The following is a 19,128-nucleotide window of genomic DNA, read 5'->3' on the forward strand; positions in this document are numbered from 1 at the left end:
CAAAACCAAATACTGCTGCTGCTACAAGGTCAACATAATACTAAACCTGCTTTTACTAATACAGTCTACTTTAATTATTCATGCAGGGTGGATTATTTCCAAAATGCAATGTGTCTAAATTAGAATCAATTCAACTTTCTGCCGACACACAGAGCCAATGGATAAACTATCTGGACCAACTCTCTGTGTAGACAGGAAATCCATTAATTTCGCCAGCTGTGACTCTGTGGTCGTCATTTTTAAAGGAGAACTTCGGTCAATTTAAACATGCAGCTTCAGTGCTCAAGCTACCCTTGACTTGCCAGTATCGAAGATGCACATTTGGTCCAACCATTATAGGGCTCCGTGAACAGAGATTTAGCAATGACAGCTAAAAGCATGGGGTCAGAATTTTACACTGTGTTTTAAGCATCTTAACATGCTCCACATCTCACCCCAAAAGTCATGCAACATCAGCAGACACCTTAGCACACAGCACTGTAGGGTGTATGACTCAAAATGAATTAAGATATAGTTAAAACAGTGTGTTTAGAAAGTGGCCACATACCAGTTTGTTGACTTCTGTGTCTTCCAGTAGCTAGACCAAACTAGTATATCCATCGAGTGTGCACTTAACAGGCTTAACAGGCTATTGTAAGGCTCATGGCTCAAGACAGGCTGTAACATGGACATGAACATTATGAACAGAAAAACGAAAATGCTCGAATACGTTTCTGTTGGCAAAATTCAAGTTTCCATCTCTAGCAATGAGGGAGTAAACGCACGCTCGACAGATTGACTAGTTTGGTCTAGCTACCGGAAGACATGGATGTCAACAAACCAGTATGTAGCTCCTTGCACAAACACACTGTTTTAACTACTTTTTTTCACTTTGAGTCATGCACGCTACAGTGCTGTGTTGTAAGGTGTTTGTTGATGTTGCATGACTTTTGGTGCGAGAATTCGATTATGTTATGTTATGTTAACACAGTGTAAAGTTCTGACCACATGCTGTTAGCTGTCAATGCTAACTCTCCATTCAAGGAGCCCTGTAATAGTTGGACCAAATGTGTTTGTGTCTTCAGTACTGGCTAGTCAAGGGTAGCTTGGGCAATGAAGCTTCATGTTTAAATCGACCGAGGTTCTCCTTTAAAGACAAGGAAAGCAACGGGGTTCGGCTCCTCCAGCAGAGGATGGAGACAAATATTTTGCCAGTGAAATAACTGTTACAGGGTCATTGGCAGCAGTAGATGGAACATTCCCGTCACAGAGGGGTTCCCCTTATTTCAGCTGAGCACAGGACCCAACCATTACTCTGCGATATAGGGGGCACGCAGGGAAATTTGGCCAGTAAAAATAATTACACCTAAATATGGCGGCAAACACAGCAGTCTTCAAAAAGGCTTATAACTCTACGTCAGAGGTTCGTTATATGGTTCGTTATATTTTGCTGATGCTGTTCGAAAACATTTAAGTTTGGTCTGATCGCCCACCACAAACCATCGAACGTGGACAGTTCCTAAAATGGCGGCGATTACTGTCAGTGTAGAGTGAAACTTTCCAATTTTTATTTAAAAAAAATTGTCATTCTGCTTAATATTTTATGGACTGCAGTCGTGTTTTTTTGTTGTTTTTTTTTTTTTAATTTAAGTAAGCATTATAGGAATACTACGACGTTCAACACGGATCGTCAGGACCGAGAATAATCTTTAAGCCTCCGTGTTTGATCGCCAAATCGTTGGGCTTCCCTCGAAGTTGACGGTGGCTTAGTGCCTGACATTGCGATCATACTGACTGTTGTTGTCATCGGATTGCTCAACGCGGAACCGTCAGGTGAGACTGGATGTCAGCCTTATAGCTAGCTAGCTTGCCGGCCAAAGTGCGTTGTAACCGACTCAGCAGCTTTTCGTTCAGCTGGATTCTGTCAGGGGCAGGTCGGAGATCCTGAGGACGTGTCACGTCACCTGTCAGTTGAAATAAATAGGTGGTGTTGGATGCCACCGCCATTCACTGTCGAGCTGAATTTGGTTTGCTAGCATCTTGTAAGTATCAGTTTATTTCCACCTGCTTACATGCTCCACTGGCACTAGTGTTCGTCTGAACAGCTCGTTCTGTTTTGTGGCCTACAGTTACATACATCCATAATTTGGCTTTAATATGCTAGCTTGCTATTAGCCAGCTGTACTCAAAACATTGCACTTATGATGTAATGACTAATATGTAACTTGAACTTATTCTGATAAAAAAAAAAATTGCCACATTAGTCATATACTCTACTACGGTCATGGTAGTTTTTATTTGGAAAGAGAGTGGCTCCAGATGACATGGCTTGTTTTGTCTTGAGTTGTTGACAATGACTTGATCACTCGGTGACTATTATTATGTACTTCAAGCTAGTTACAATACAAATACCCCAATTAGGCCGCTGACTGTCCACTTTCTGTTTCCAAACATTGTTTTTATCGCTTCTTCCTGGTTCCTTTGTGACGGACAGCCATCCTGGCAAATCAAATGGAGAAGCTCCAGGATCTGAGCCAATCAGAGCTACAGGAGCTCCTGGACAACCCGGAGAGGGTGGAGTCTATGGCTCTGGAGTCTGACGAGGTAAAAAATTATGCTTCACTTTCCACTTGGGTTCGATTTTTTTCCAGAGAAGCTCTCCTCTTAAATTAAAGGGTTTTGTGAGAAGCTACGGATTTGACTTTTAAGTCTTTAAACCTTGCAGGGTGTTTGGTTGGGTGAGCCTCAGATTTTGGTGGTTGTGTACTTTGCTGCTGAACTTTATTTCACTTTAATTTGATTTGCATCGAAGCATGCAGTTGGAAAAAGCTGCTACTTTCACCAAGCAGGTGAATTTGCATTCAAGTTATGGAGGCGGTAAAAGTAATTTTAGAGTCTCTCTCTGAACTTTAACCTTTAACAAGATTTGGCAACGCTGTGCAGAATAATTAATTAATCTTCAGTCACCCGATTAATGACTTTAGAATTGGGCCATTGTCCCAGGCATAGTACATTTATATCAATGGTACACATCGATATACTTGGCTCTCAGTGTTAAAAAATGATTTGATCACAACTGATCAAAAAAATTATCTGAACTGTTTGCAGTCTGCCATGATGTACATGTTCTTTACAAGTGGATGTAAACTTTTGACTGTGACTTTACAATCATATGTAATTGAATGAATCGAATCAACCAAGCATTTAAAAAATGATTTTCTGAAAAAGGTTTAAACTAATAATAATTAGGTAATGAGTCAAAATGAAAATGTGCCTTTTAATGTTGACTCCTCATTAATTAGTCATTGATAGATGCTTAGCTGCCTGGTGAATAAAAAAACATCCGCATATAAGAATATATGCGCTGATCGGTGATTACGGTAGGGAACAGATCGACTATAGATGTGTACTTTACATGACCTCGCCTCAAAAAACACTACTACTACTATCCCTTTAAAAATAACATTAAAAATATGTACAGGAAACAGTTTTTTTTTGCATATGGCCTTAGTGTCCACTGTCTACATCAAAGCTCAGTTGGTTGTCTCTCTTAAGTAACAAGGTACATAGATTTCCACACTTTCCACTGGTTACACTGGTGATCACAAGTTATCATTGCTCAAAGTAATTTAAACTACTGTTAGACAATGAGTCCAAAACACTGAAAGTCCTAGATTTATGAATATATAAAGAAGAGAAAGGTAGCCCATCCTCTCATTGGTGAGCAATGAATGCAATCAGTATTTTTTTTGTAAAATAAACAATTGATAATTTATCCAAGTAGAAATAGGTTTACAATAATTGTATAGACAAGCTTACGTTTCAAAGCTGTTGTGTCTTCATCAGAGTCAGAGTCAATAGAAGCCAGTTTAAAAAGATTACCAGGTCCTCTGTGTTTAGAATTGAATCAGATATGAAGACATAAATTACAAAAAAATAGTTATAAAGTCATTGATCAATTATCATCTAATCAACTAACAAGAACAGGAGAGGTAAGTGACTACAGGTTGTAACTGATAGTCCACTTGTCGAAACAGTCATAACAGCACACAGTAACTCATAAACAGCTGGTTAATATTATTACTGGACTCACTCTTACATATAGTTGAAGTCAGTGTACGTAATCCATATTGGAGAAAGTTGTAGAAAACTTACCCCTGTTGATTTGGTGAATACTGTATACTGAAATGAGGTTGGATGCACCTTTAACATCAAACAATTGCTGATGTGAAATCACTCTCCAGTAGGGCTTGCCAGTCAGCTGGCCCACCTGACTACTAAAATAAAGTAAAGCACCATCAGGTTTAATAGCCATGTGGCTTGAGCTTTACTAGCTGCCTTTTCCAGACAGCGTATATAAGTCACTTTAGTTTTTGGCAGCTCTTGCTAGCAGCCATAGCAACTTAATGTTATGTTAGCATCACAAAATGTTGTATGTGAGACACTGAGGTGATATCAGAATGATCCGAGCACTTTATTCTAATAAAAACAGTAAATGTGATTAGAAACATGTACAAAGGTAACTGTGAAAGTCTCTAGGACAAAAAGCATTGTGATCACTAGAGTTGGAAATGAATGAAACATTACTGGAGAATTGACAGGAAGTAAATAGACGTTACAATACATTGTGCAGGTAGAGAATTCTGATTGAAAGGAGCAATCTGATCAGAGAACATGTAAACAAGATGATGGCTCTCACCAGATTCCAGCTTTCAGCGCTTTATATTTTGTGATGATAGTTGCACATTTAAGCAAGCCCTACACCCTATAGAACAATTTCTGCACTGCACATAATAGAATACGTGTTCTTTGGCATTTAGTGTCATCCAAACATTTGTCATTATGTAAAGCTGTGGTGCCATAGTTAGATGTTCATCTTTTTCCCTTTAAGATCCAGAACATTCAGTTGGAGAGGGAGATGGCCCTAGCATCAAATCGCAGCCTGGCTGAGCAAAACCTGGACGTAAAGCCTCGTCTTGAGTCACAGAAGGAGGTGCTGGTGGAGAGATATTCTCAGCTAGAGGCTGTGAGAGAAACCTACAGACAGCACTGCTCCCTGAGAGGTAGGATGGTGGGAGAGCAAAGGGTGAGGAATGTAGACTTCTAACACTTTCAAACAGTGACTCATGAGCTGTGATTGTGTCAGATTGTCAAGCAGCTTGGTGCACACCTTGGAAATGTCAAGAAAAGTAATTAAGTGTTTTCAAGTTTTTTTTTAGCAATGCCAGAAAGACTGGAAAAGCCCAGTCCCATTTGCCCCTTAACCACTTAGCCCAAAGTGTTTGGATTACATGGTGCTCCAAAAGATGTTTTTCAGTGGCACACTGAAGGATATGAGAACCTGCTGTTGTTTTAATAAGTGTTGGGGCTCGTTACTCAAAAAAGTAATATAATACCCATTACACATTACTCTCAAAAATAATAATGCCTTACATTACATGATTACTTCATGAAGAAAGTAATTAGTTACTAGTTACATTACTCGTTACATTCTTTCTACTTTCTACTCTATAAAATTGCCTGTCTCTGTATGTGCTTCGTTAAGTTTGAGGTAGTGTTAGCAGCAGTGGAGAGAAGTTTCCAACATGGGCAAAGTGTGCACCTTATAGTCAAGTTATTTTCCTTAAGTTCAACAACATCAAAGTAGTGTTTGTATCTCCAACCGTCAAGAGTGGTTTTACGCAGCGGGGCGGTCTTCAGGCAAGTTGCATGCAGCAGCATTTTCTGCTCATGTTGTTGCTGCTGCCATTGTTATCCCATCTTAGCTTGTGGGTGGCGACTAACCAATCGGTGATGGTGACAGATACCTCATGTCAAAACCCAACCAATCACTGTTCCATTTTTGACAGCCCGTTGTGTGTGATGTGTGCGACTATGCTGTTAAAATTGATTAACTTAGCAATGTAACGTAAGCAACAAGCTTGGCGAACTGTAATGCGATTACTACATTCAGAACAGCAATGCCTTACACTACTCTAAAAAGTTACTGAAAAAAGTAATGTGATTACAGTACATTATATTGTAATTACTGAGTTGTGCATGATAATCCATGTTTCTAAGACTCCAACGGTTAACAGCTGTTATCTCTGCTGTCAGAAACTTATAGCATTCAGTGCTCTCACAGGCACTCAACTGTGTGACAAAATAGGAGGTTAATGTTTTGGTGGAGCCTTATGGATAAATTCTGTCATATGTAATTCTTGTCATGTCATTGTCCGTAACCACTTATCCATGGGGTTGCGGGGAGTTGCTGCTTGGGCCAATCCCAGCTATGTCTCAGGGCAGGGCAGGGTACTCCCTGGATAAGTCGCCAGCTCATCGCAGGGCCCTCACTGATGAGCAATGTGGGGTTCAGTATCTTGCTCAAGGACACTTCGACATGCTGCTCTGTCCGGAGCTTGGATTTGATTTGGGTTTGAACCAGCGACCTTTCGATCACTAGTCGACCTGCTCTACAGACACCACATATGTAATTCTTAATCATGATATTGAGCTCTGTTTTTTGTTAATCTGGCAAATTAAATACTTGACAATAACAGGTCTCTCATCAATATGATTAGATTATCCAATATTGCCATGGAGCTGTAATTAAATTTGAAGACATCACTTTGAGCTTTTAAGGTCAGAAATTGATTTAGCGCTGCATCATAGGCAAAAGACTTTCATGAAGACGTTTCACCTCTCATCCACCATTGCATCTAACTAACTGGAATGGAGTTTACAGGCTTTTAAACTCTTTGTTCGAGTGTTCTCACAGAATCAAGGACATGTGTGAGCACTGAGTTTCAGAGTCGGTATGGCCTCTCATGGGTCGTTGACCCAAGCGGCCTTCAGGTAGGAGATAGGTAAGCCCAGGTGTGAATGGTTGTTAAGCTGTCTGGTAAGAGAACTCAGTATTGCGTTGTAGGTGGGTGATAAGTAATGACTTATGCCATCTCTTCTGTTCTAAGACAGTTGCTCCACTTTGACATAGATGATTCCTATACTCCTCTTTCAAACCATCCATCTTCTGGCCAAGATGTTCACATTGTCCTCAAAGGAATGTTTTTTCTCCTTCAGATGTAAGTGGACAGCAGAGTCTTGACTTGAGGATTTGGCCCTCCAGTGTTGTGCCATTGATTTATGGAGAGGTTGATTTGTCTCTCCGATGTACACATCTGTGCAGTCCTGGCTGCATCGACCATCATAAACTACATTATTCTGTTTATGTCTATGTGTTTTGTCCTTAGTATGGACAAGTTTCTACCTCAGTGTGTTGATGGGTTTAAAGTGAACCACATATGATGTTTATTAAAAATCCTACTTATTAAAGATGTTGCTGCAACATAAGGAATGACAATGTTGCGTTTTTCCGTCTCTTCCTCTCTGTCTGCTCTGTCCCTTTAAGGTTTTGAGGTCCAGTGTGGGTAGCCACAGGCACAGCCACTTCTGTTCCTTCTCCTTTCACTCTGACTTAGTGGGCACGGTCTTAGCCTGATGGTTTAGGGCTCTGATAACCCCCAGCTTGTGCTCCAGTGGGTGATGCGAGTCAAACAGCGAGTACCGAGTGTGTCGGTTTTCTGTACACATCATTGCTGAGGCTTCTGTCTTCTTCAGTGTGTACTGCACAGTCCAAGAGGGGCAGATTGTTCTTCCAGTGTCAACTTGATGTTACTGTGAATGTGTCTTGGCATACCTGCTGGATGTGATGCTGGGGTGCGGCTAAATCCTTGAAAACACCTTTAATTTCGAAGTTCGACTTCCTGACTTAATTTCGATCGATATCCGACTTGCAATCAAGTTTGTGACACCCCTAGTTCTATATACTACCAACCCTGTATGGATGTGAAAGGATTGCTATCATTGTTGTATGGCCTGGCTCAGGTAAAACCTTGCAGAGTATGATTGCCAGACAACATTCTTTTATGTAAGTTGACAATCAGTCATAACTGAAAACAAAATAAGGAAATCTAGGAAGAAATAACAATTCCTTTAGAAACTATAAAAGTGCAGCCATTTTTTCAATAGCACAGTTTAAAACAGTAGTGCAACATCAACTTAAAATACATCTAGCAATCATTAATTCTTTTAAAACTTACTCAGGGAACTAGTTTGCATGCAGCACCACACTTTGAAGGGCAAGTATTGAAGCGATACTGTGTCCACCCACTGTGTAGATTCAGCAAAAACATGAGGCACATGTTGGATGTCCAGATGTCAATGAAATGTAAAACGGACTGCCTGCACATCTTTCAGCCTACATGAAACATATTCCCTCACTGGCTCATAAAGTTTGGGGAGAGCAGTTTTGTCGTGCTCTTTCGCACGATGCGTCTTGAAATGTTTTAAATGGTTGCTGGTGTTGAAATTTGCAACACTCGTGTTACCCCTCAGAATTACATTCTTGCATACTTAACATGTTGCTGTTCTACTGGCGGGGTTATCCAGAGTAATATATCCACGTAATTTTGACTAGAGTGAACGCTATCAGCTCTCCTGCCGTGGTGGAGCCGTAAAGCCGCGAAGATGTATCTAGTGAAATCAAGGGATACCATTGAAAGGTCAGAATTTGAGACACAACAGAACAGCATGAACAACTTCTGCTATATCTGTGTCCTACACTACAATGTTGAGAGAATTAAGCTTGCTTTCCACCTTGCCCAGATACAGGTGTGACTACTGAGCCTAAATATATATTTTCTTTCCTTGTTTTTATCATTGGAACAAACTGCTGTCTCACTGAGATAAATGTGATAATTTGAACATCATTGGTCTCTGAACAATTGACCTGGATGAACAGATAAGTTTTTTTCTTATGCTCAGCTGGAATATATTTTTATTTTGCTATCTCTCTCTCTCTGTCTCCCTTTCTCTCCTCAGATGGGATGGTGGGTCAGGTGTCTCCAGAGGCATTGTTCTCCAGACTACAGACAGAGGGCAGCAAAACGGAGGCAGAGTCAGAGGTCAGAGCTCAACTGACACACACACGTGAAATGTTCTTTTATAATTAGTGTGAATGCTGAAGGCATTCATGCTAATTAATTTATTAGTGTGAATGCTGACACAGCCCACTATTACTATTCCTCGCGCCTCTTAAACTTATTAGTGGGCTGTGCTCGCCAGCCCACTATGGACACCTCTATAGCAGAGCTATAGGGTGTCCAGCTTAGTATTATTATTCCTCGCACCTCTTTTTGTTATTATTCTCCCTCCTTCCGTTTTTGGCAGCTAACTCGTCTCGCACCGTTTGTCGCACCCAAACAAAAAATATATCAAAACTTGTGTCTCGATCTGACTCGGTATGCTATCATTCAGATTTTTTAAATTTTAATTTTTAAAACTGTGAAAAATTTCCCATAAGGAATGAATGGGACAAGGTCAAAAATGTCGCGAATCTGCAATCTTGCTGTGGCATAAGTTGACCTAGACACACCATTCGAACTATAAAATGTAGAATGCCACAAAAACAATAGAGCTCTGTGTGTGTGTGTTATGTGAATAATAATAATAATAATAATAATAATAATAATAATAATAATAATAATAATAATAATAATAATAATAATAACCATAATAATCATAATAATCATAATAATAACAATAACTTTGAACATTATCACAATCAAGTTATCAATTTGTGATGTAAAATAAACAATGAAATGCAAAAAAGACTCCTATCCCTTTTTTCTGAAAGTGTCTGTATTTAAATTCTGAATATTTTTCATATAAATTACACAAAACACAAAGAACATATAAGTTTGACCTATTTCGGCCATATGGTCATATTGACCGCACATCATTTCACGGGGTTTGCTGTTTTCTTTGTCTCTCGTCTCTAACTGTGTCAGCGGTCTCCAGCTGCGCTTCTTTGTAAATTTACATGTAAGTTAATTATTATTATATAGTTGTATTATATAGACTGGTTGACATCATGGGCAAACAAACACGGGAGTTCCCCCTCCATGAAACTGTAAGCTGTTCAGCACTGAAGTGTGGTGAAGTGGTGATACGACTCTGACGGTGTAGCAGGGAAATCCGAGGAACAATGTCTGCATCCCGAGTCTGTGATGTACTGTAACAACACAAAGTACGGCGAGGACGTCCCAGACCAGATGGCGAGGGCGTACTCCGTCAAAGGCGGTACAGAAGATGGCCAGTGTCTTCTATAACATCCTCGACCTGGCTGGGATCAATGTCCGCATCTTATTCATGGAGCAGCAGCAGCAGGAGAGCCTGGAGGAAAGTCCTGCAGCAGCTGGCAGAGGAGCTGAGGGCAGAATACATGGAGGGGAAAATGGCCGCGGCAGTCGGCACAAGGTGGGCAGCAGCGGAACCAACCACCGCTGCAGCAGCAGTCATGGAGACGGAGGCGGTGCCGGTTCGAAAGAGCTGCAAACGGAAACAAACGTCAGACACTCGAAATGCCACGAGCCCGTGTGTTGTAACTGTGTGAGGAGAGTAGGCCCTGATCTTGTTGAAATCCTTTTCTCTCATTAAAAATTCCAGAATTAAGACATGTGCAATATGGCATCCCAAAAGCGTGAAACTCAAACATTCAAGAGTAGGAACAATATGAAAAACACATTTTTGAGTGGAGGGGGAAATCAATAGACTTGGCAGGTAGTGATGCGTCAGGGCTTCTTTGGTTCAGCACTGCGGACAGCCGTGAGAAAGAGAAAGATGACCCTCATTAACAAGAAGGATTTTGCTTATGCAGAGAAATAAATCTGTTTAAACTAGATATTTAAGTGCCACAAAACAATTAAAAGAGAGAGATGGCGGAGAGTCAGCAGCTGGATTTTGAACCCACGGCAGTACAACCACCACGACCATTCATTGTATTATTACATTTGCGGGAAGTTATTACTATTATTATTAAAGATTTTCACGTCCCCACAAATGTAATAGTTATGCGTGGGAAATCGCGTGTTACATTTGTAGTAGGCAGCGACCCCATACTGACATACATCATTGTGTCATCACTCATTACTGATTTAATCTTATAATTTCTAAAACATTTAAATGATTTTATTATCATACCACATTTTCAAAACCACTCTCATTCCAATATTTATTTAGGGGGAAATTGTTCCAAAAAAAAAAAAAAAAACAACAACTCTGAACGCCCAGGGCCCCTATTGGCTCTGGGGCCCTGGGCACATGCCCACTTTGCCCATGCGGTAATCCGTCTGTGCATATAGTATGTTGGTATTTGATGACTTAAGAATGACACTCAAAAATCAACCTCACAGAGTGGCCTTAAAAGTTTGCAAACACATTGCTGCTTTAATTAGTCACCAAGGTGTAACATTCAAAGACAGAAATTTACCACTCTGGGAAGTCATCAGGGCAACACTTGTTTTGTCTTTCATCATGTTGATTACAACATAAACGGAAGAAATACTGCAATGATGTTACAAAGTTATCTATCTGTATGACTGTATGAGACAGGCCCCATGGCTGCAGGTTCTGGGCGTGTCCTTTTCACAGGTCTGTAGACCTGAAACATTGCTTTAAATTCTTTACAAACAGTAATACTTGTAAATTAATGGAACAAACAGACAAAAATGACTACAGGAGTACTTGGCAGTTTTAACCCAGATCAGTCACTCCTGATAATCGAAGGAGAAATCTGGTGTGGGAGCCTCGTATATCCTGCAGGTCATCCCAGATTGTCTGTCAATCTGAGGTGTGCATAGATATTTTCTTAAACCTCCTGAACTGCTCCACATTCATCAGTGGTCTGGATTACCACTGTTGTTATCACATCAGTGCTTTCACAGCAGCCAATAATAGAGCTATCCCGAAGCAGCTGATGGTGTTGCTAAGCAAGTTTAAAACAACCCTTGTCCTTGAGGCTAACATTAGCTAGCATATTACTGTTGACAAATAATAAAACTGACAGTTAAAGTCTCACCTTCTGTTCTCATGAAAGAATAGGCAGATGACCACGTCTCCCTGACCATTTGATCGTCCAGACTCATTTCTTTTGCTCTCTCATTTCTTGATGCAAAAAATTAACATTTCTGCAAAAGTTGTCTCAGTCTGTTTACTTTTAGCTCTGTCTGGCACAGTAATCTTAACAATGCTCTACAATGTGTGATGTGCCATTATTTTTAAGTCTTGTAGTGTGTGCAGGTTTGAGATTAGAGAGAATCATCTGTGAACATTCTCATTATATCTGTAATGGAACCAGATATCACAGTCGGATTTTAAAAGTCCTGTAGTGTGAGCCAAGCTGGAGTTGCACTTTAGACACAGAAATAGACAAGCTGGCATAGCGATGCTATGACAAACATAAACTTTTACAAGGAAACTTACAAATTAAAGTCTTGCATTTAGAATTTAGAATTTGTTACTCTTTGTTTCCCAGGACACGTGTGTACATGTCACTGAAGGAATGTGGATACTCAGTGTCATTCCGCTATTTGGGGGAGAACATTTTGAGAACCTTGTTTATAGGGATTTTAATACTTGAACTTGAATAAACTGTTTTACAGTAATCATCACTGAAACCCCTTGTGTGTCTATCTGCAGGCTCTAGCTGATGAGTTTCTCGAGGGCTCTTTGCTGTTAGACTCTTTCCTCGACCGCTTCCTCTCCCTGCGCTCCCTCGCTCACAAAAGACGGGTGCGGATAGACAAACTTCAGGAGATCCTGCGACAAAGGAGTGAGTGCAACCCCACTGCCATGACATCATCAGCAGGCATCAGCCAGGACCCTGCTGCTATGCCCTCACCATGGAACCAACAGACAACAACAACAACGACAACAAATCAGCAGCAGCCGAACTCCAAACCTCAGTCCTCCAGCTACCAAAACACCTCGCAGCCAGCTTCCTCTGCTGCATCTGGCCTCCCCTACAGCCCATACCCTGTTACCCCCTCAAATCCTGCCCCTGCGGCGGCAGCAAGCTCTGGTCACAACAACCCACCAGCACAGTTTCCTCCGTACCCAAGTTCTGGATCACCTTTCACTCCAGCAGGGAGCTTCTCTGGCCCCAGACCTGCTTTTGGGCCTCCATCCTCAGCTGCCTGCCCTTACCCAGCTCAGCCCTCTTTCCCTACCCCACATCCAGGCTCAGCATTTGGCCAGTACACCCCCAGCCACCCCCAGAGTGGCCCTGCGCCCTACCCAGCCTCCTACAGCTATGGCGGCTACAGCTACCAAGCCGGGCCCTCCTATCCCAATTCTCAGTCGCCAACAGGGAGACCGATGTACAGACCAGGATATGGAGTTCCACAGCCATACTCCTGAAAGCACTACTGGTCCTCTCTATCGATTCATCTTCTCAATTCTTCCCTTCTGTGCTGTTTCAAACCCCAAACTCCAGCCTCCTTACCCTTATTCTCTCTCCTCCTGTTATCTTTTTACCTTTTCTACACTCTCTCTTCCTGCCTCCTATTCTCCCAGATTCAAGAGGTTTCTTGCTTTACTTATCTTTGTTGCACTATTTCTCTCTTTCTCTAATTATCAATCTGTCGATCTCCTAGTATGTCTCCTCTCTCCTTTTCCCTTTCTCTGTCACCCTACAATCCACCAACTCCCCCACACTAGTCTCAGGTTGTTGCGTTGTGTTTAAGTGTTAAAAACCTTGTATGGTCATACACTCACTGTCCCCCATCGCTCCCTCCCTCCTCCTTTTCAATTTCAAGTGTGTGTTTGTTGCTGTTTGGCAATCAGAAATTCCTTATAAACACACAAGTGCACTCCCCCTTATGACAAATACGTGAAAAAAAAACCTGTCTTTGTAACACTGCACCAGTGTCCAATGGCTGTCTGACCAGACTGTCTGATTCACATGATTAAATTGGAAAAGTGGATGGCTATCACAGCTGTGGCGCTCATAATAAGTTCAGTGTAGTTGCAAGGAACCATATTTCCAGCTGTAGCTGCCTGGTCTATAAGCTCTTCCAGAAACCTGCTGACTCCAAACATCAATGTGGCAGGTGGATTTCATTATGCACAGTGGGCAGAATAACCACCTTTAAGTCAAGAAACCAGTCACCCTTTAGTTTCTTTTACCAAAGAACCCTGTGACAGTGCTTTGTTTTTTCCTTTATAGTTTAACATTGAAAAAGAAAGTTAGGTGCAGCTGTGCTTTCCCTCCCCTCATTGTAAAGGTCCAGTCAAACCAGAAAGTGGCAAAGCAATGAAGTTTGGTGACACAGTGAAAACTTGTGCAAAACAATAGTGATGAATCAAGTGTCTTATCTGTTTTCTCTGTACTGGTTTATTCATTGTGGTATTTTGTTCTCAGGATTTCTAATCATTAACAGGAGTCAAACATGTTAGCAGCCATTGTAAATGTCTCTCAATAAGCCATGTGGCAGCCTGGTGATGAGACAATAGAGAAGCAGCCCCAGCAACAGTTTTGGAAATTACCTAAAGGCCTTTTTTTTAACTCTGAGACATGCTATGTGTTCCATAGTGAATGACAGCCCTACATGCAAGTCAGAGAAATTAATCACGTTTTTATTAAAAAATGAATACAAGTTTACAGCTGCTGAACTAATTTACTTTTTTCCCTTTGGCCACTTGGGGGCAGCAGAGAGCTTGTTGTAATGTAACAACATTGACAGAACATGACCATGTAAAGCTGATAGGCTGACCGGGACAGTTGTTTATATCCAAGTCAAGCTGTCACAGAGCAACAATAGCATCAATTTGGAGTCATTGTCTGGTACGGTTTCCATTCCCAAGAAACATGTTTAAAAATACTAAGTTATCTAAACAATGAGTAAAAATAGGCTCTTAGAAGACTATGCAGCATTTGGAAATATTTCACTGTCACTGGTTTTACACATAGGCATCTAATGCACTGTAATAAAAAATAATGATTAGAGCAGCTTTAAGACATGGTTGGGTCTTTAACAAACCTTTCTTCCCCAGGTATAGTGAATTCAAATTTCTAATCCCTTTCCCAGAGCAGGTTTCCATTCCTTTACCCAAATAAAGATGGCAATTAGACTTGTACAGATTTTTTTGGATCCAATAGTTACTAGTGTCTGGTAGCATATCCTACAATTTTAGTTTTGAGTATCTTATTTTAGTTTTGTAGTTTATTCCACAAAAAATACAAACCGCTAGCAAACATGGCAGAAAGGGGGTACTGCCAGATGTCAGATGAAGTGTTACAGATCCTGATGCTTTGGAAGGCAGATGTTTACGACAACATTCAGATAACTCGCCTGATTTGCCTATGTTGCAGGTGGCCCAATTGTCAAACAAATCTAACACCAGTTCCACAACAGTACTTGAGTTTTTCAGATTCTGTTTGCATTTGAAATGCTTGAGTTGAGTTTGTTTGGGGGGACTTTGACAATTTGACAATTTCTAGCAACTACATAGAACTAGGCAGGTTTTTACCAGAAATGCAAATCCCCACTGATAGAGTATGGTGTTTTGTGCTCGAAGCAGGTAAAATAAAAGTCTTAATGTGGGTGTTAGCAAAGAAATCTAGATAGTTTGATGGAGATTTGGGGGGAGTTAGGGACACTGTAGTCCTGTAGTATCACCCTTGACCTGAGACAATGATACCTGCTGGAGTCTCTGTCGGTCAGACCAGTCTGAATCTCAACAGAACCAACCACTTTGTCTGTATCCTCCCCACTAACACTCCTCTGTCCTGACCTCCTTTACACCACCCTCTTCCTCTTCCACTCCGCATCTGCTTATTGAACATTAACTGATGCTTGACAATGATTATCAGAAGAAAACAAGTTTTATTTCTATAACTTCACACTATCATCAGAAATACATATGGTCCTGTATAGTTTAATTGAGTGAAAATATAAAGGTTGGCGATCAGTTCTGTGTCAATTGAATCAATTCAAATAGAAATTGCAAAGTAGGTAACTGATGATGGATGATTCATGTTTGGTTTAGCATTCTAAATTTGTGTTACACTTTTGAAAAACTACCAAACTAGCATATCACCATGAAAAGGTTATCTTTACATGTCCTCTCAGATCACTTCATAGCTGATATACAGTGAGATATTCTCCCAAGTCAAAACAGCATCTGTCCAGTGGGCAAATTGGAGAGAATTCAGGGGTTCTGTAAAAATGTCGGGATGTTTTATCTTTAAACTACAGTACCAATATTGTCACATGCAGTATTTCAAAACATCATGATATTCCTTTCATTAGGGAGCTGAACTGAATCTTGAGGTGATTAAATTGAATCCAAATAGGTGCCAGGCTCTAAAATACTGTACTACGATTAACACTTCCCAAATGCAAAGTAAGGGAATCATTGAAGGCAGCTCAAATTGCATACTGAATTGTGAGGTCATAATTGAATCTGTTAAGTTAGTTTGAAACATGTAAAAGCAGCAAGGTAATAAAGTTAGAAAGTAGTTAATTAGAAGGTACTGAAGCAGTTAGTGTTTGTGTGATTGCAGGGAGGGGTTGTGTGCCATATACACTACAGAGCAGCAACACACAGCTTTTATCAGCTCTTTCCATCTTTGGCCCACGGCACTGCATGTGTCGCACAGAATTTTCCCAGAGAATTCTAAAGAGAATAATTTTCTTCTTTTTTTGCACCCGAAGGGCCTTTTACCTGCTTGGTTCTTTAATAGAGCTGTGAGTGATGCCTGAACAGTGAAAATTATTCCCTGCCCCGTCACAGCAGTGTGTCTTTGCAGCCCATCAGTGATCTCATGAAGGCCTCTGTTCCATTACTGTGCGCTATACATCTATATGTCTTCAACACCAAGAAAACGACTGTGCGTACCAGATTCTAATAAATCACCCTTTATAAAGCATTGAGCATTGAGTTGTAACTAAAGGCTTTATGAATGGTTAATAGATAATGGGCTCATGCTTCACAAATTAGTTTATCTATGAAGCCGTGAAAGATACAATTCATAGCTCCTCAAACCAATCATTCATTAATAAATCCTTTGCGAGAAAAAAATCACTAGTACTGTCCAATCAAAAGCTGTCAGCTGTGAAACAGGAAGTCGCTTTCAACTCACAGGCTGGTTCCTAATTCCCCAAATTGACAGTGCAGGGCCCAACAACATATCAGACTTCACTGTTACTCCTTTTTAACGATTATGTTACTTCACATGCAGACATGGTTCACAGTTAGTATTCCTGCGGTTTAGAATGAATAGGATATTTGTGATTATTCCTATCTTGTTAGGTAATATAGTATAACACATTATTATTATTATTATTATTATTATTATTATTATTATTATTATTATTATTATTATTATTATTATTTGAATAAAAGCTAGTTGCTGAGAGAGAAGGGATGAGAGAGACACACTCTACACATAGAGCAGGCATCGGGAATTCTTTGGCTATGGAAATCGTGGAAAACAGCTCTGATATTATGTGGTATGAGTAAGTAAGTGAGTGTCGGGTCATAAGTGTCGTCCATATCCTGCTAGTTTGTGTGGTAAACCTGTTCTCAATGACTCTTCTCCTACCTTTGCTAAGTTCTTATGAACAGCTGGTGTTTATCGTTCCCCATCAGCTCCATACCAGTCCATTGGTCCCTTACCATCTTGACCAAAAAACATTAAATCACAGCTTATTTAACAACATTTATAGTTGAAGACCTGGTGGCTATTGACATACTGATGTACATTACTTAATGGATTAAGAGCATTTATAACTGCATTATTACCAAATGGAAGGATAAACTTAGGTCAAAGGGATGTTTTGCAACCTGCCAACACAATGTGATCTCATTACTATATCATAACTGAGATCTCCAGGTATTTATTTTATTTTATCCATTAATAAGCCATTAGTTACAATTTATAAAGCTTTATGAAGGGGTTGTTTATTCACCTACAAAACACAACTAATGTGATATCTATCAGCAGCTCAGACAGATTAATTAGACGGTGTGACTGTATCATGCATGTTATGGTGCATGCTCCATGTGAACTAACTGCTGCTGCCCAGAGCTCCACTTGATGGCACAAGCTAACAGACTGACACTGATGAGTCTGACACATGATGTGTGACCTGTTGTCAGTCAGTCATGTGGAGTACTTGTATGAGAAGCAGTGTATCATATTGACCCCTCAGTCAGGTATTTATCTGCTCACAGGACATGATGTGCATGAAGAGTAAAAAGGCCTGTTTGATGTCCTGTCATTGCACTACTGACAGTATGGTGCTGACATCTTCTTTTTACTTCTATATCAGTTGTGTTTTGGTTAAGTCTTACCTTTTATTCTCCATGCTCACGCAGACCTGTGTGTGTGTATGTGAGAGAGAGAGAGAGAGACTTCAGATGACAATACTGAATTCTCTGAGCATGATGAGCTTTACATATCCAACCTTAAGACATGGATGATTCAAGTGGGTTTGTATTGAGGACTGGGACAGTAATAATAGTATTACAGTGTTTTAGAAGAAGCACAAGGGATATGTTCTAATATAGTCTAGCATTAAGATAATCCAGAAAGAAATAACATTCAGATGGATTTATTTGTTCTTCTGATGGTGATGAATTATATGAAGATAATGATGACTGTGGATTGTTAAAGAGCATTTTTTGTTTTCTGTCTCTTTTTGGGGTTGTGAATAATTAAAACAGAAGTTGATCTAAATTGAAACACCCTGACTCTTCATTTCCAAAAGTGCTGTTTGGTTGATAGCATTTAGAATGACATATACATGTAGCATTTAGCATTTTGTGGTTGCAGTACATTTAAAGAAAAAATGTTTTTCAGGGACAGATATTTGTCAAATGTTGCCCATTTATTTCAAATGACTTGTGACAAAAAAGCCATTAATCAGTAATTTCCTATAATATTATGGTGATCACACATCACATACTGTATACACGCTTACACCACTCCACTGTACTTTCACCTTCACAGCACTTCCTGCAGTAGCACTCAGCTGTCAGGCCGTTTCTGATAATAATCAAAGTCTAAAAGCAGGACATGATTTAATCAGTCATTGAATAAACTTATAGAATGGTCACTTTGCAGCATACAGATACTGATGTGTTACATGGAAAATAAAACTGTGAATCTTCCCTTTGCTCACGGCAGATGGAGATCTGCAATGACATCTGCTTTCACATGATGTACTTACACATACAAGTGAGAGCAAGTCAGGACATAACTGCCAAACAAATGTTGGTTTTAGGTTTTATTATCATCCACTGGTTCTCGCCTGCCATGCTGCA

The 19,128-nt window shown here is 40.3% G+C and overlaps 1 protein-coding gene across 2 annotated transcripts; it reads left to right on the top strand.

Moving 5' to 3' along the window:
* Positions 1–1,474: 1,474 nt before the first annotated feature.
* Positions 1,475–18,541, top strand: vps37c (VPS37C subunit of ESCRT-I). Of its 2 annotated transcripts, XM_037093092.1 has the most exons (6): positions 1,477–1,812; positions 1,894–2,021; positions 2,474–2,583; positions 4,871–5,042; positions 8,839–8,921; positions 12,496–18,541. In XM_037093092.1, exons 3-6 carry the CDS (start codon positions 2,491–2,493, stop codon positions 13,213–13,215), a joined length of 1,068 nt encoding a protein of 355 aa, XP_036948987.1. In that variant the 5' UTR covers positions 1,477–1,812; positions 1,894–2,021; positions 2,474–2,490; the 3' UTR covers positions 13,216–18,541. The 2 variants fall into 2 exon arrangements, with proteins under 2 accessions (XP_036948998.1, XP_036948987.1); XM_037093103.1 differs by lacking the exon at positions 1,894–2,021 and having other exon boundaries at positions 1,475–1,812.
* Positions 18,542–19,128: the final 587 nt, after the last annotated feature.

This window comes from Acanthopagrus latus, chromosome 1, assembly GCF_904848185.1.
Source record: "Acanthopagrus latus isolate v.2019 chromosome 1, fAcaLat1.1, whole genome shotgun sequence".
In the NCBI taxonomy this organism is placed as follows: domain Eukaryota; kingdom Metazoa; phylum Chordata; class Actinopteri; order Spariformes; family Sparidae; genus Acanthopagrus; species Acanthopagrus latus.

Coding starts and splice junctions, on each gene's coding strand:
- vps37c (XM_037093103.1), top strand. CDS start 2,491: ATGGAGAAGCTCCAGGATCTGAGCCAATCAGAGCTACAGGAGCTCCTG. Junction 5,043..8,838: donor ACAGCACTGCTCCCTGAGAG/GTAGGATGGTGG, acceptor TTCTCTCCTCAG/ATGGGATGGTGGGTCAGGTG. Junction 8,922..12,495: donor AAACGGAGGCAGAGTCAGAG/GTCAGAGCTCAA, acceptor GTCTATCTGCAG/GCTCTAGCTGATGAGTTTCT.